Source organism: Impatiens glandulifera, chromosome 5 (genome assembly GCF_907164915.1).
Source record: "Impatiens glandulifera chromosome 5, dImpGla2.1, whole genome shotgun sequence".
Taxonomy (NCBI): Eukaryota; Viridiplantae; Streptophyta; class Magnoliopsida; order Ericales; family Balsaminaceae; genus Impatiens; species Impatiens glandulifera.
The window spans coordinates 53838431-53855898 of NC_061866.1; the positions used below are offsets into that span (position 1 = coordinate 53838431).

Genomic DNA, 17468 nt, shown 5'->3' on the forward strand with positions numbered 1-17468 from the left:
AATCTTCAGACGCATTATATCAAACACCTTAGAGGCATAAAAAGAATGAATGTCCCTAAATCTATCTTTTTAAGTTCTTACTCTTTCTTAATCTATACCAATAACAATATAACTGTTTAATTCTCTTCAGATGCATTATATCAAATACCTTGCAGGCACAAAAAAATGAATATTCATGCATTATATCAAACACCTTGCAGGCATAAAAAGAATGAATGAATGTCCTTAAATCTATCTTCTTTAGTTCTTACTCTTTTCTTAATCTATACTAACAATATAACTGTTAATAAATGAATCTAATAGAAAAGTTATGTAATCAAATAAGGCAGAGTTTGAAATAGAAAAAACATATAATTTCATATTATAGACATTCATATCAAGATCAATTTAATAAAGAACATCTAGAAGATTAGAGAAAGTATTACTTACTTGATTGAGCGAAGATAAATATGATAGATCGGGAGATCGATAATCAATTAGCCCTAATATAAACTTTTCTCCTTCCGACGCTTTCCTAAGCTCAATCAAGCCCAGATCTCCCGACCCTCCGCCGCTTGCTGATCTTGTTCCTGCTTCTCTCTTTGCCTTTGACGAATTGCAATGAAGAAACTCTTCTGTGCGCCGTGCTTCGAGAGAGAAGATAGATAAGAGAGAAAAAGAGATAAACATAATGAAAGATAAACCTAATAAATCAATTTATATAGTAGGTAATTTTATTAAAATTCAAAGGGTAAAGAGGTCTTTTCCATTTTTATTTTTAAAGTTCCGTGTTTAGTAATTTATTGACTTTTAAAATAAGCTTCATATTTTAGCTTATTATTTTTAACTTGTTTCCACTCAGTCTATAAAAATAAGTGATTATAAAGATGTGTTATCAAACAGACTTATTTTAAATAAGTTCTTAATATATTAAATTAAGTGATAAGTTAAGTTATCAAACATTGTCTCAGTCTTCAGCATTCAGATCTTAATTTTCAGTTTTATCAAACACACCCTAAATCGTTGGAAAAAATTAAGGGGATGCTTGGTATGTGGTTTTTGTACTCAGGAATGGGAAAGAGAATAAAATGAAGTGTTTGGTTGATGGGTTTCATTCCAGAACTTTGATTTGATTCCCGGATACTCAGGAATCATCAATTCCTCTCTAAATTGGGAGGAATGAATCTCATTCTCTTGTAATGTATTTTCTCTCCCAATTGTCCACTCTCCCACGTTCTCTCTCATAATTATAATTATAATATTATATATATATATATTTTATAATTATATTAGACGTTCTTTTATAATTAAAATAATAATTTATTTTAATTTATTTATTGAAATAAATTATTTCAATTATTTAAATAATATTGAGAAATTATTTTAAATAATATAAAATTAATAAAATAAAATAAATATTTTAAAATAATTATAATAACTAATAATAAAAAAATTATTTTTATATAATTAATTTATATATTATATATTAATAATAAAATTATAATAAATTAATTAAAATATAAAAACTTAAAAATAAAATAACAATTTTATATAAAATAAATATTGAAAAAATATTAGAAAAGTTAGATATAAAATATTTTAATAAATTTTTTTATTAAAAATATTATACAATGTTAATAGTATATATTATTAAGTGAAATATTATATTTCATTTGATTTAATTATTAATATATAATATTTTTAAAAAATTATCTTTATTAATAGATAATTATTATTTATAAATAAAAAAAATTGAATCATTCAATTATTTTTTATATGTATTTAAAAATATATATATATATATATAATTAATATAATAAAATATTAGATATTTATATTTTATTAAATTAGAACACACTTCAATATTTTATATATTTTAAACAATTATAATATAAAAATAATAATATTTTATATTTTTAATTAATTAAAATAAAATAAAAAAATAAAAAAATTAATCTAATTCAATTATAAAATAATATTAATAATTTCTCTCTAAATCTAAATATTATCAATGGAATAGAAATATGAAATATCCAAACACTATCAATGGTATTAAGAATGATTAATACTCATAACCAAACACTACACTTCTATCAATCATACCCATTCTCATTCCACACATCTATCAATCCCATTCCTATTCCGATTCCCTTATTTGAACCAAGCGCACCCTAAATTTAACCTCTTCAACAAAAAACGTTGTCACCCTCCTTTACACCAAGTTTAGACACACATGCTTCTAAGACGTACTGAAATCTTCTTTTTAAATCTATGTAATTGTAATAAAAAGTGATCAGTTATGTTAAATGTTGTGTAGATGAAAGTTAAGATTTTAATTCCATTTAGACCATCTGGTCCAGATTGTCCATTAGAGTCATTCCATATCATCTCCATCTGCAAAATATGTTTTCATAACTCAATCATTAAGAATATACAAAATCGTTGGAAGAAGAAAACCTAAATTTAACCTCTCCAACAAAAACGGTGTCACCTCCTTTACACCAAAATTTAGACTGAGAGTAGCTACCATAAACCAGATGACAAAAAATGTGTAACAATTCATAGTAGTTCTTCCTATTTGTCTCTTCTTATTATTATTAGTTTAATATACATCAGAACAGGAAAGCAATGTTAATTGCAAGAATCATGGAGTACTACTCATTCATGTGCCCTTATAAGGTCTCAATAGAGTATCATAAATTTTCAAATCTAATGTATTGACGAACTATTCTGTAAATTGTTACAGCAAAGTAAGTAAGTTAACAAATGGTTGTATGATGAGAACCTTTACATTCCTAGCTCATAAACATACCTCACTTAGCGTCTGCGGCCTGTCCAGAATCATAAATAAAATGAATAGGTGAGAAACGGAAAAATAAAAGAAGGAATATGTAAGAGAAAGAAAAATTTACAGATATTTGTATTGGTTTTCTCTTATTTATGTTTAATTTCCATTAATTTATTATTTATTAAATTTAACGTTTTCTCTTATTTATGTAAAATTTTTATTTATTAAATTGAACGTTTTTTTATATTAAGATAAAATAATAAAAATAATAATTAGGAAAGAGAAATTAGTAAAATAAAATAAAAATTAATTAGTAATGATAAATTAATAATTATGGTAATTATGATAAGAGAGAAACAGTTATAAAATGTTAAAAAAATATAATAAGCCTATGTGAGCTATGATTATATATATATAGTATGATGAGAACCTTTACATTCCTAGCTCATAAACATACCTCACTTAGCGTCTGCGGCCTGTCCAGAATCATAAATAAAATGAATAGGTGAGAAACGGAAAAATAAAAGAAGGAATATGTAAGAGAAAGAAAAATTTACAGATATTTGTATTGGTTTTCTCTTATTTATGTTTAATTTCCATTAATTTATTATTTATTAAATTTAACGTTTTCTCTTATTTATGTAAAATTTTTATTTATTAAATTGAACGTTTTTTTATATTAAGATAAAATAATAAAAATAATAATTAAGAAAGAGAAATTAGTAAAATAAAATAAAAATTAATTAGTAATGATAAATTAATAATTATGGTAATTATGATAAGAGAGAAACAGTTATAAAATGTTAAAAAAATATAATAAGCCTATGTGAGTTATGACGAGAGCGTGAATGTCACCATACATTTATTTTATTAAGCATCATTATATATATATAGTATGATGAGAACCTTTACATTCTAGCTCATAAACATACCTCACTTAGCGTCTGCGGCCGGTCCAGAATCATAAATAAAATGAATAGGTGAGAAACGGAAAAATAAAAGAAGAAATATGTAAGAGAAAAATTAATTAGTAATGATAAATTAATAATTATGGTAATTATGATAAAGAGAGAAACAGTTATAAAATGTTAAAAAAATATAATAAGTCTATGTGAGCTATGACGAGAGCGTGAATGTCACCCTACATTTATTTTATTAAGCATCATTATATATATATATTTGAATAAAAAATATTAATAGAATAAATTTAATTTGATTATTCAATGCATATATAAATTTAATATGGAAGTTCAATATGTTTAATTTTATTTTTGAGCGTTTATCATATTCTAAAAATGTATGTCAATTTGACAACTACAAACATCAAATAATATTGAAGTTATCATTTAGCAAACTAAATGAAAAAATGTCTTTTATACAATTAGAACTTGATGACAACACACCACCTGACTGATTCTATTAGGACACAATTGCAAATTATTGTGTAAACATATTATAAGTGATTATGATCCTTTATTAGGACACAATTGCAAATTATTGTGTAAACATATTATAAGTGATTATGATCCTTTGTATGTCATAAAATAGTGACTTTGAAATAAATAAAAAAATATTTAAAATGGAGAATTGGGCAACCTCTAGTTTGTGGCCATTCAATTTCAAAAAATCATAGTCAAATTTGAACATTTCCTCCTGCAGCTTAACTGTGCGCTCTATCCAATTTAACTGTAAAGTGTTGATAAGTGAACGATAAATATAAATAGATGGTCGGACAAGTTTTGCTTGTCTTTCATCGTTTCAAATCATTGTGGCGATTTCTCAACATTCCCAGATCGACCAAATATCTCAAATCAAGGAAGTGTAAGTGAACAAATCTGGCTCAAAATTCCCTTTTCTTCCATTTCTTTTACAAATACAAGGCACATACGTACCAACCTGCCTAATTAAAGCTGTTGTTTATATAACAACGCATTATTATTATTATAAGTATAAATATCCGGCACCAAATTACCCTCATTCATAAACCCAAACACTTCAACCATTTAATCCACACGACCAACTTTACCCGAAATCTTTATAACAATGTCGTACATAGGTGATGCAGCGTGCGTGGCTAGGATGAACCTTTATCAAGATTCGTTGATTCTTACGAATACCGAAAGTCGATAGATATTGAGGAAACCTCGTTTTCTGATTAATAATCTTCCCTAACAAAGTGTTTTAAGATCCTTTAAATACTCAAACCCTAGCTTGCAAAAGAAATAAACAACTTTTAATAAATTGCAAAAAACACCCGAAACTAATAAAAAATGCGATTTTGAGCCCCTAAACGTTTCCGCCCGAAAAACACTATGCAATCGTCGAAATCTGACACTTGCGAGATATTTTCGGATGCTGCAACTTTCGCATAAACGCCTCTTCGACTCGCACCGCATCATTCCCCCCAGGGTAGAAAAGATTCGTCCTCGAATCTGGAACCGCATCATCCTCATCAGAAGAAGACTCACCCACAAAAGGAACAAGATGCTTCACATTGAACACATCAGAGGTACGCACATGGCTGGGAAGGCGTAAACGATAAGCATTGGGGTTGATCTTCTCCACAATCTCAACAGGACCAATCTTCTTAGCAGCAAGCTTGCTATATTCATGAGCTGGAAAACGATCCTTAGTCAGAATAGCCCACACAAAGTCACCAACTTCAAAATCAACAGCACGCCTTCTCGAATCAGCCTTCTCCTTGTACTTGGCAGTAGCAGCAACCAAGCGGTCATGAGTGGTCTGATGAACCTGAGCCAACTGACCAACAAAATCCGCAGCAGTGGAATGAGGACGCACCTTGCTGGGCAGCGCTAACAAATCAAGAGGAGCACGCGGAGACAGCCCGTAAATCACATGGAAAGGACTGAAACCAGTGGAGCGATTAACAGCATGATTGTGAGCAAACTCGGCCTGAGGCAGCTTCAGATCCCAAGCCTTAGGATGATCCCCAATTAAACTGCGCAGAAGGTTCCCCAAAGACCTATTAACAACTTCAGTTTGGCCATCAGTTTGCGGGTGATAGGCACTGCTAAAATTCAGCTGAGTATTAACCAAACGCCAAAGACTCCTCCAAAAGTGACTCACAAAGCGAGTGTCCCGATCAGAAACTATGGAGGCAGGAAGTCCATGAAGGCGATACACATCCCTGAAATAAAGCTGTGCAACAGCCACAGCATCAGAGGTTTTCTTGCAGGGAATGAAATGAACCATCTTCGAGAATCGGTCAACCACCACAAAAATCGAATCAGAACCACGCTGGGTACGTGGCAGCCCAAGGACAAAATCCATACTGACATCAGACCATGGTTGAGTGGGAATAGGCAGAGGCAAGTATAACCCGGCATTAGTCGAAGCGCCCTTAGCCAACTGACAAACACGACAACGAGCAACAAAACGCCCCACCTCTTTGCGCATCGAAGGCCAGAAATAAGAAGCTGCAAGAAGCTGGAAGGTACGATCACGCCCAACATGGCCTTCTTTGTGGAGTTCCTGAATCATCCTCAAACGCAGGCTGCAATCTGGAATGCACAGCTGCACACCGCGGAAAAGGAACCCATCCTCCAAGACAAAGTCCCTCGAATCCCCCTGTTGGATGCGAATGAGGACCTGAGAAAAGAAAGGATCATCACGATAGAGGTCCACAAACGAATCAAGCCGGGTACATGGACACGCATCTCCGCCAACAGCCCATGACGACGACTCAAAGCATCAGCCACGCGATTAGACACACCAGCCTTGTGTTTAATCACAAAAGTAAACTGCTGTAAATAAGAGACCCACGAAGCATGACGATGAGAAATCTTGTCCTGAACACCAAGATGCTTGAGGGAATCATGATCCGTATATAAGACAAACTCCCGCTGAAATAAATAATGACGCCAGTGTTTGACTGCCTGGACAATAGCATAGAACTCAATATCATAGGTACTGAAACGAAGTTTAGCGCTAGACAGTTTCTCACTAAAATAAGCAACAGGACGCCCAGATTGGCTAAGTACAGCCCCAATACCCAATTTCGAAGCATCACAATGTAGTTCAAATGGCTGGGAAAAATCAGGAAGAACCAAAATAGGGGCTGAAGTGAGTCGGTGCTTGATCTCAACAAAGGCAGCCTCGGCATCATCCGTCCAGAAGAACTTAACCCCCTTCATACAATCAGTGATAGGAGCCGTAACACTACTGAAGTGAGGAATAAAACGCCGATAGAAGAAAGTCAAGCCATGAAAACTGCGAACTTCAGTGATCGAAGAGGGGCGGGGCCACTGATTGACAGCCAGTACCTTACTCGGGTCCACTTTCAGGCCCTCCCGAGACACCACATAACCGAGGAACTGGGTAGAATCAGTAAGAAATGTGCACTTCGAGGAAGCAGCATAGAACTTGTCACGCCGGAGAACAGATAACACCTCACGAAGATGGGAGAGGTGTGCTACCTCGCTGTCACTGTAAATCAAGATGTCGTCGAAGTAAACGACTACAAACTTCCCGATGAAAGGGCGAAGAGCCTGGTTCATCACACGCATAAAGGTGCTAGGAGCATTCGACAGACCAAACGGCATAACCAGCCACTCATATAAGCCCTCACGAGTCTTAAAGGCAGTCTTCCACTCATCACCCATGCGAATACGAATCTGATGGTATCCACTCTTGAGATCCAGTTTGCTAAACACAGAAGCACCACCCAACTGATCCAACAAGTCATCCAACCGGGGAATAGGAAACCGATAACGCACTGTAATCTTGTTGATAGCACGACTATCAATGCACATACGCCAAGACCCATCCTTTTTTGGGGTAAGAAGGGCCGGGACAGCACAGGGACTAAGGCTCTCTCGAATGTGTCCCTTAGCCAGCAAGTCCTCCACCTGTCTACGCAACTCTTCATGTTCTTTGGGACTCATGCGGTAATGAGGACGGTTGGGTAGGGCAGCACCTGGAACCAAGTCAATGTGATGCTGATATCACGCAAAGGAGGCAAGGCACAAGGCAGATTCTCAGGAAAAACATCTGCAAACTCCTGTAACAGCGGCTGCACTGGAATAGGCACCTCAGAACTAGCACCACAGGTAATCAGCGAACAAAATAGAGCAAACACCATGCCTGATTCGACCATGGCGGTTTGAAAAGGACCCCGAGACAACAAGGTGGCAGGGGGGGACACATGATGAGTGGGGGCAGCACCCTTCTTGGGCTGATTTGGCATCAACACAATCTTGGTACCATGAAATAAGAACGTGTAGGTATTAGCACGCCCATCATGTATAACAGAATGATCAAACTGCCAAGGGCGACCAAGTAAAAGGTGACAAGCATCCATAGGAACCACATCACAATATACAGCATCACGATAATGGGAACCAATGGAAAAATTAACAAGTACGCGCTTCGAAACTGTAACATCCGTACCTTGACTCAGCCAGGACAAGCGATAAGGCTTGGGATGAGGTTCAGTGGACAGACCCAGCTTCGAAACTGCAACCTCAGAAATCACATTCTCACAACTCCCAGCATCAATGATGAAGGTGCAAACTTTGCCACCGATGGTACAAGTGGAATGAAACAGATTATTGCGTAACCACTCGTTGTCAGGAGCACGAGGGGTTAAACATGATCGACGAATCACCAAAAGGGGGCCAACATCACCAGAAACATACTCCTCCGCTGCCTCATCATCATAAACATCATACACTGGGGCTGAATCTGAAGGAAGAGCAGAGTCAGGATCATCCACCTCAGTAAAAAGACCACGATTGGTGGACTTTGGGTTGCGACACTCTGCTTGGCGATGGCCAACTTCACCACAATTGAAACAACGCAAGCCACCGGGACGTCCCTGCGGGGGGGCTGTAGTGCCGCGAGGGGGGGCTGGGGTGGGATGGGCCGACTGGGATGAAGAACCGATGCCACTAGTGGGGACAACCTGTTTTCCAAAGCTACCCGAACCGCGCCTGGCTAGCTGTTTCTCAGCCTGTGAAGCACGCTGATGTGCCTCAGAAACAGTCAAGGGATCAAACATATTCAAAATATCCTGCAACTGGAGGCGAAGGCCACCAATATAGCGAGAAACCAACTGGAGAGGGGACTCAGACAGGTCAACACGAGCCACAAAGGTGTAAAACTCAGTGGAATAGTCATCCACGGAACGAGAACCCTGACGAAGATTCTGGAACCGCTGGTACAGGTTACGTTCGTAATTATATGGTAGAAACGCAGCCCTAATATGCTTCCTGAATTTGTCCCAATTCGTGAGTTTTGCCTTACCATGACGAACACGTGTCTGTTTCAACTGCTGCCACCATGCTTGTGCACGACCATGTAAGCGGATCGTAACAAGGGGTACACGACGATCTGCAGGAACTTCCTTGAAATCCAGAATCTCTTCAACCTGAGAAAGCCAATCAATAAACTCTTCCGGTGATAGACTACCATCGAACTTAGGGATGTCCACCCTGAAAGCCTGCTCCCAGCGATGATTGGGGCGTTCAGGGGATCGATTCCGAAGACCACCGAGAGGGTTTTCATCTGTCATCGTAACATCATCTTCAGGGTGGTGCATGTGCATAGATGCATCCATCCGTTGCGTCAACCATTCAACCTGCCGCCTCAAATCGTCGTTATCACGGCGAAACTCAGCGTTTTCACGTCGCAACTCAGCAAGGTCACCATCATCAGCACCAGGGGTAGGGTTGCGCGGCTGTCTTCGGGGCGGCATACCTCAGGGTCGACTGGAAACTGATACCAACTGATGCAGCGTGCGTGGCTAGGATGAACCTTTATCAAGATTCGTTGATTCTTACGAATACCGAAAGTCGATAGATATTGAGGAAACCTCGTTTTCTGATTAATAATCTTCCCTAACAAAGTGTTTTAAGATCCTTTAAATACTCAAACCCTAGCTTGCAAAAGAAATAAACAACTTTTAATAAATTGCAAAAAACACCCGAAACTAATAAAAAATGCGATTTTGAGCCCCTAAACGTTTCCGCCCGAAAAACACTATGCAATCGTCGAAATCTGACACTTGCGAGATATTTTCGGATGCTGCAACTTTCGCATAAACGCCTCTTCGACTCGCACCGCATCAATAGGTAAATAAACTTCGGTCAACATTTCAGAATCATACTTTTTCATGTGATCGAATATGAGCAGCAGGGCTTTATCAATCTGCCCAATTTCAGCAAAGGCCATAAGCCCATAATGATTCTGTTTAAAGCAAGCTAGCTAGCGAGAGTGCTGCTACATGGGAAAGTAAAGAACTCTGAAACTTGTTTCACAAATTTTAATAGCAATGAAGGATTGTTACCATTTCTTAAAGCTTTGACGAAACTATGATATGGAATTAACTGTAAAGATCCATTACAACTAACTAACCGAGGCATCCTTAAATAGTTGAGAGATCATAATTTCTTCACCGGCTGCAGCTTCCAAAAGGGGAATATTATTAATATCAAGGAAGATGTTTCTAGTACACAGTTTATAAGCAAGCAGCCTTAAGATTTTTCTGTCTGATGAGCTTAATTACTTGCTAAAGTAATCAACACATATCTAGACTAAACTATTTTATTGACAAGTTTCAAATTATATTTCTCAAACAAAGACATAATTAATTGCATTGTACGTATTAAAATTCTTTAAATACCATTTCTACATGTTATAGACTGATTTTTTGCAATGTAACAGAAGAGGTTAACAACTCACTATGTAAATTTGATTAGTTTTGTCTTCAAGATATATAGCTGCTGAAAAACACCACTTGGAATTAAGTCCAGAATTTTTTTTTTTTTCCAAAACTGGACATCGTTGTTGACGAAGGAAGAAGAGTGCTGCGTGTACTTAGGCATGGCAAAAAGTACAAATAAATTATTTTTAAACTTATATATATAAAGTAAATAATATATATAAGAGATTTAATAATTATATAAATATAAAAATTAATAATAATATATAATATTATATATAAGCGATTTAATAATTATATATATAAATATAAAAAATAAGATTAAAGATAGTATATATATAAAAAAAAAATTAAGTTTAAGCCGTTATGTCTAGCAAAAAAAAATTGACGAAAATGTCATTGTTGACCTTTCTAAAAATTGAAAGGACAATTTGTTTTAAAAATTAATTTGAGGATTAAAAATGAACGATCAGAATAATTCGAGTTCAGTCAGCTAATTTTAAATTATTCAACCCCACGTCTTAATTAGTCATCCAATGTGATTTAGGCATATTGGAATAATTAGTAGCATAGTTCACCCTAGAAATCTTATCTAGGCCGACAAATTCTGTGTTGCTCTTTACCACTTTTAGATTCTGCAACGCATCTACAATTTCAGACATAGAAGGCCTACAAGCTGGATTAATTTGCACACATTGCACAGCCAGTCTCTTAATTTCTTGCCCATCCAAACAATTATATGTTGAATCTGTCTGCAAACTCTTGTGCACATGTATATTCTCCATGTCTTCTGAAGTAGGCAACCCTCCATCATCGGGCTTCACTATATTTCTTTTAGAAATCAAACATAGAAGAAGCACCCCAAAAGAATACACGTCGCTCTTTGTAGTCCAACTGCCTACAAAACAAAGGATCTCAAACTTCAGTCAACAATAACACAAACAAGTTTCTTTTCTCAGTTAACATGTACACTCCCTAGTTTCAGAGCTAAAATTGTTGTACAAGAAACCAAAAGCATACAGAGGGCACTTGGGATTTGAGAATAAATCATTTAAACACTAAGTAGCAATAGAACATGTGTTACCTAATTAGTTGTGCATTTTTTGTTATATATCATTTAGATTGCTCAGAAACAAAAAGGAAAATCTTAACTTAGAAACATACCACTTATGTCATAAGCTGGCAACACTTGATCATGACATTTCAAGTTTGATTTAACCGTATACATTGGCCGATTTGGAAAAATTCCACCCGATATCAAGCCGAAATCAACCAACTTTGGATTGTATTCCTGAATATCATATATCAAAATAATTATTATATCTTATAACAAAGACTTTTAAATTATGAAAAGCAATGTACAAGATATCAAAATAAATGAAAAAAACAATTAACTAACCTCATCTAATAATATATGAGCTGAATCCAAATTACGAATAATGAAAGGATCCATGAGACGCGATACATCATCATGTAGAAACTTCAAGAGGGAAGCCACTCCCCAAGCAGCTTTTATCCTATGTAGCCATGAAAAATCACCTACATATGGCAAAACCGTTAACATTTGCACTCCAAAAAACTAGCTAGATCTGTACACAAAAATCAGAAACATAAAAAAGTGTCTAATATACCTCTAGGCAGGAGATTACGGATGGAATTCATGGGCTTTAAGAAAATTACAATAGCAACATATTTGTCTTCAATGCAATAACCATACATCCTAACCATCCCAGAATGACAAGTGTACTTTTCATGATGAAGAAGTAATATTTCATCCTGCAGATTGGTGAGCATCCAATCAAATTAAGAACTAATATATGTTTAATAAACACAAATTGGGCACTGAAATTCTTAAATAATAGTACCCCCAATCTGAGTAAATTATGTTGCAGATCTTCATAATCATCCCATATCTTCACTGTGACGAATAGAGGCCCTTTATCAGAAATCTCGGGCAATCCACGGAATATTTTGCCAAATTGAAACCTTCCAATATAATTATCTTCACTGAAATTGTTAGTGTATCTTTTCAATGCGTCAGAATCCATTCTTTCTATATCCTTGTCATCATCACAGCTGAAATAATCTGAACAAGATATGATCAGGAATATCTCTAATTCAAACGGTTCAGTAGATAACGTTTCAGATAACACATATAGCACAATAAAAACATGTCTGAAGCGACAAGGTATTATGTAAAGAAATATTAATTCTCAACAAACATTATAGAAACAAAAATAAAGGATCGTAAACATATTATCTTAAGGCTCAAATAACAGATATTCACCTATTTCCGTATTGAGCAGGAGTTTGTTTTTCCTCATATGATCAAGAGAGACTGAAGGGTGGCGTTTCTTCTTCTTCATATATCTGTCCACACTTAGAAGTTCCTTGTGTTTATGATCATTGAATACATGCAGCTTTAGAAAACGGTCGACAACTTTCATCATACTTGGTCGACCTTTAGAAACACAACACACAGCCAACTTTGAAAGGGCTTCTCCGTCAACATAAGAGAATCCTATATCTCTTTCCAAGCTCTTGTGAATGACTGATTTGTCAAACTTATATTTACGGTATGCCCATTCGGATAAAGAATGAGTCACATCACTATCACTAAGTTCTATTTCCTCCATAATTGCTCCTTTTGACAAGAGACTTACAAGAATAAGACCAAATGCAAACACATCACTCTTACTTGTCCAGGTTGCTGCCAAAAAGAATCACAAAAGCATAGCTTTCAAATGCAGCACTCTCTATTAGAGAGGAAAAAAAAAATAACAAAAAGGTATAGTTCCCACATAAACATGTTTACATATCTTCCAATATCAAACACAACTAAGTTAACTAGGAAACCTATTCAATTCTTTATCCAAAATCTAACAAAAATTATTGATACGGTTTTGGTAAAAATAAAATGTGAAGGTAAATTAGGATAATTTTGATAAACAAATAATGTAAAAGGTAGAGATGAGGATAGTTTAAAAATTGTATTATTGAAAGTGAATAAATTGACCCAAAAGTTATCTGTAAACTGGGATGCCCATGGGATAAATGAGTATTAAGCTTTCAGCTATTTTGATAGTTTTTATAAGAAACTATAGTACTTTAGAAAATGTAAAGAGAAATAAATATACTCGTGAATTTTAACCAACTTTTAAATCATTCCATGAGTTTCACTTTGTTTTTTTATATACCTTGAAATTTATAAATCCAAACACATTGAAAACTCTCTTAGACAAAGATTTTATTTTTATCAATTCTTAATTGTTGCATCCTAGTGATATTTATTTTCTAATTGTAAACAGCTTCTAAACCAAACCAATCTAGTTATTTACCTTAGCCGACCCTTCAAAATTCCCAAAATTTCTTCCAATTGATCTCATAATGTCAATATGGATGTGTTTTATGGGTGGTTTTTGTGTAAAAAGAAAGAGATCTCAATCAGGTAAGAATTAGTTTCACAATTTGAAGGGTGAACAAAACAGGTATATAATTTAAAATTTAAAAAGATTATGCCAACAAAAAAACACCTACTACATCTTCCATGTAAACAGCCTATAGGATGGATTGATGAAACTTGAGCAATATATGATGCAATCAAAATCATGAGCACAATTACTTTAAAGATAACATACAGAAATTAACCGACCTAGATGAGCTAATGGGTTAACATGAAATAAGTATGGATCACAGTAACCGTCGCATCCATTAGCTGGTTGAATAGAATATACTTGTCTATCTGGGAAAAATCCACCTGTAATCATGCTGAAATCAACCAACTTCAGGTTGTATTCCTACAAGTAAGAAGTAACAGAAGTTAAATATGGTGACAGTTGTGAGTCTTAGAGAAAAAAGCTAACAAAATGTCATTAATTGTTTATTTTATCTTATTGCGTTTCAAACAGGCATGTACTATGAAATTGTAACAGAAAACTACCTCATCCAATATCACATGTTCTGGTGACAGATTGCGAATCACAAATGGATCGAGGTCTCCTCGTTTGGCATGTAAAAACGCGAGGAGGCAGGCCAAGTCAAAGGCAACCTTCATCCTTTGTAGCCATGTAAAATCATCTAGTATATATATCAGAAGAAATATTTAGTTAATGTTGTAGGTTGTATATAAGGAAAGGATCATTTAAAATTTGTAGGACCAAAACAAATTTCTGTGATAAGAAGAAAATTATGATTTCACATGAATAAAATATAATATACTTGATTTTCTAAAAGTAAAAATAGGGTTTGAGTTTGCAATAGGGGTTCATGAATTAGAAATAAATATAGAGTTTCTCTCTACTATGGTTTAGGTCAATTTTATCTTTTAATTTTGTTTGAATCCAACACCTTTATCAAACAGTTACATTTTGTAACAACAATGTTAAAATTGTGAAAGAGTGTTAAATAATTATAACAACAATATTAAATTATAGAATAAACAATATAATTCAACCCAAGTTTAAAATTAACAAACCTTTCAGTAAGATGTTCTCGAGTGAATCCATGGATTTAAGGTTATAAACAACAGCAATATTCTCTTTGTCACGACAGTATCCATACAAGCCGACAATGCATGGATGCACAAGCCTCTGATGAGAAAGCATGATGAGTTCATCCTGCCAAAACAACGAAGTTCCTTAAAACTGATAAACAAAAAAAATCCATGAATATCTATTTGAGGAATATAGAATAAAACAGTAAGTACCATTAGATTGCGTTCACGAAATCCCAGGACAATGTCTCTTAGTTTAGACGTAATCCATATCTTTACTGTGAAGTGCTGCTTATCAAGAAAACCACGATAAAGTTTGCCAAACTGAAAATCCCCAATGTAGTTGTCCTCACTAAAATTATCTGTTATTTTTGCTAAGTCCGTGTATGTTAGTAGCTTTAACATTAACTCTGGTTGTTTCCCTGATCAAAATGGAGATCGAACTTGTTAACTATATGAGAATGATAATCTGTCAATTTTGTATCCTGATAACACATTCACATACTTCAATTTGAAATATATAAGCCAGTTTGTTATAATAGACTGCTGCAATAAATAAATAAATAAATAAATAAAGCCACCACAAAAAATTCGGTAATAAAAAGAGAACATATATGCAGAAACCTAATGGACACAAAGAAAGAAAGAGATTCTATATATTAAATAACAGATGATGTTCATCACCTTTTACTTTTAGGGTGGTATCTCCTACTTCTTCCATTATATCGATCGTGTGTTGGTGGTGGAATTGTTTCTTTTTTCTTCCGGATATAAAATAACATAAATAGAGAGACTCGACGGAGAGAGAGAGAGAGGTGTTAGTTCCTTATAAGGTGGGCCAGACTTTCCTAACCAACTTTTTATATTAATTAAGCCTTTTCTTAAAAACAAATTAAATAATCTAGCCTAATAAAAAATATTCTAAATTTATTTCTCATCAATCATATTAATCCATTAATTAATTAATTATTATTATATATTAATATAGTTTTATGGATTTTACAATGGTAAAAGATTCTACAAAATATAATTTTAGATCAACTTGTTAGCTAGAAAGTTTTTATTTTATAAATTTATAAATTTATAAATTATATTATATATATATATATAATAACAAGATTTTCTTAATTTATGTATAGCTCGCCTCACAATGAACAATCTAAGAGAGAAAAATATAAATAAATAATTTATTTTTATTTACTTCTTAATATAATATAAATATATATTTTATCTTCCTCTCCTTCTTCCTCTTCCTCTCCCTCTCCCTCTCCCTCTCCCTCTCCCTCTCCCTCTATAATAAAAAAATATATACTCATATAAAAAATAATTAAATAAAATATCCAATATATTTATTTATTTATATATATATATATAAATATTCTATTTACTCATAATTATATATTTATCCCTTATATATATTATATTTATATATATATCTAATATTTTTTTATGAATTATTTCATTTTTTACCATATTTTTCCTATTTAAAAATAAGAAAATTTAAATAAATAATAAAAAAAAATCTCTTTTATGTATATATTTTATTTCATATATATTATATATATATATATATATATATTATCTCTCACTATTATTATATTTATATATATATATATATATATATATATATAATATTTTTAAAATCTTATCTACAAAATAATATATATACATACATAAAATTATAAATTTAAATTAACAATCAGTCTAACGCTAAAAATTTATATATATATATATATATTGATATATGTGAGTGCGAGTATAAGGAAATAATGTTTCGAATCTCTTAAAAATATATAGTATGTAAAATACGAATAAACATATATGGTTTTAAACAATTAAATTACATTCATGTTCAAAAGAGATGACGTTAATATTGAATGTTTGCTATTTAAGCTTTAAGAATAAGGATATTTATTATTAATTTTTGTTTACTCCAACTTTGAAAAATATGAAACAAATAGTTTCATTTTTTTTTATCTTTTTTAAATTATCACATATTATCAATAGTTCACATTTTGTAAGAGTTTTATTACTTTATGTAGCCATTTATAGAAAAGAATTTTAAAATGTACAAAATTATTTAGATTATTTGATGAAATAATTACAAGTATTATGATAATATTAAAGTTTTATTTAATTATGTATATAAAAAATTATAAATTTAAATTAACAATCACGTATTTAAAGTTTTATATTTCATACACTATATATATATAATTTATAGATTATCTCATTATTTTATCATATTTTTCTAATTAAAAAAAAAAAGAATTAAAAAAATAATAAATAAATTTTTTTCTCTTCTTTAGTATATATATAAAATATAATTATATACTTAATTCAAAATACATATACGTACCCAAAATATTTAATATCCCACATTCTATAATTTTTTTTATAAAACATTTCTTTAACAAAATTAATAAAAAAAATATTATTAAGTTCTTTTTTATATATATAATAATATTTTTTCATCACACCCAATATTATATAATAATATATATTATTTCTTTCTTTCTACTATATAT

At 32.8% G+C, this 17468-nt stretch overlaps 1 protein-coding gene across 1 annotated transcript; it reads right to left on the minus strand.

Moving 5' to 3' along the window:
- Positions 1-10969: 10969 nt before the first annotated feature.
- LOC124939741 (receptor-like kinase LIP2) lies at positions 10970-15661 on the minus strand. The gene is made up of 11 exons (XM_047480182.1): positions 15625-15661; positions 15154-15362; positions 14923-15064; positions 14389-14525; positions 14101-14245; positions 12736-13158; positions 12314-12534; positions 12080-12224; positions 11848-11987; positions 11613-11739; positions 10970-11346 (listed from the first exon to the last, which is right to left on the minus strand). Exons 1-11 carry the CDS (start codon positions 15659-15661, stop codon positions 10970-10972), a joined length of 2103 nt encoding a protein of 700 aa, XP_047336138.1.
- Positions 15662-17468: the final 1807 nt, after the last annotated feature.

Coding starts and splice junctions, on each gene's coding strand:
- LOC124939741 (XM_047480182.1), bottom strand. CDS start 15,661: ATGGAAGAAGTAGGAGATACCACCCTAAAAGTAAAAG. Junction 14,526..14,922: donor CGAGAACATCTTACTGAAAG/GTTTGTTAATTT, acceptor TATATATACTAG/ATGATTTTACATGGCTACAA. Junction 13,159..14,100: donor TAACCCATTAGCTCATCTAG/GTCGGTTAATTT, acceptor TCTTTTTGGCAG/CAACCTGGACAAGTAAGAGT.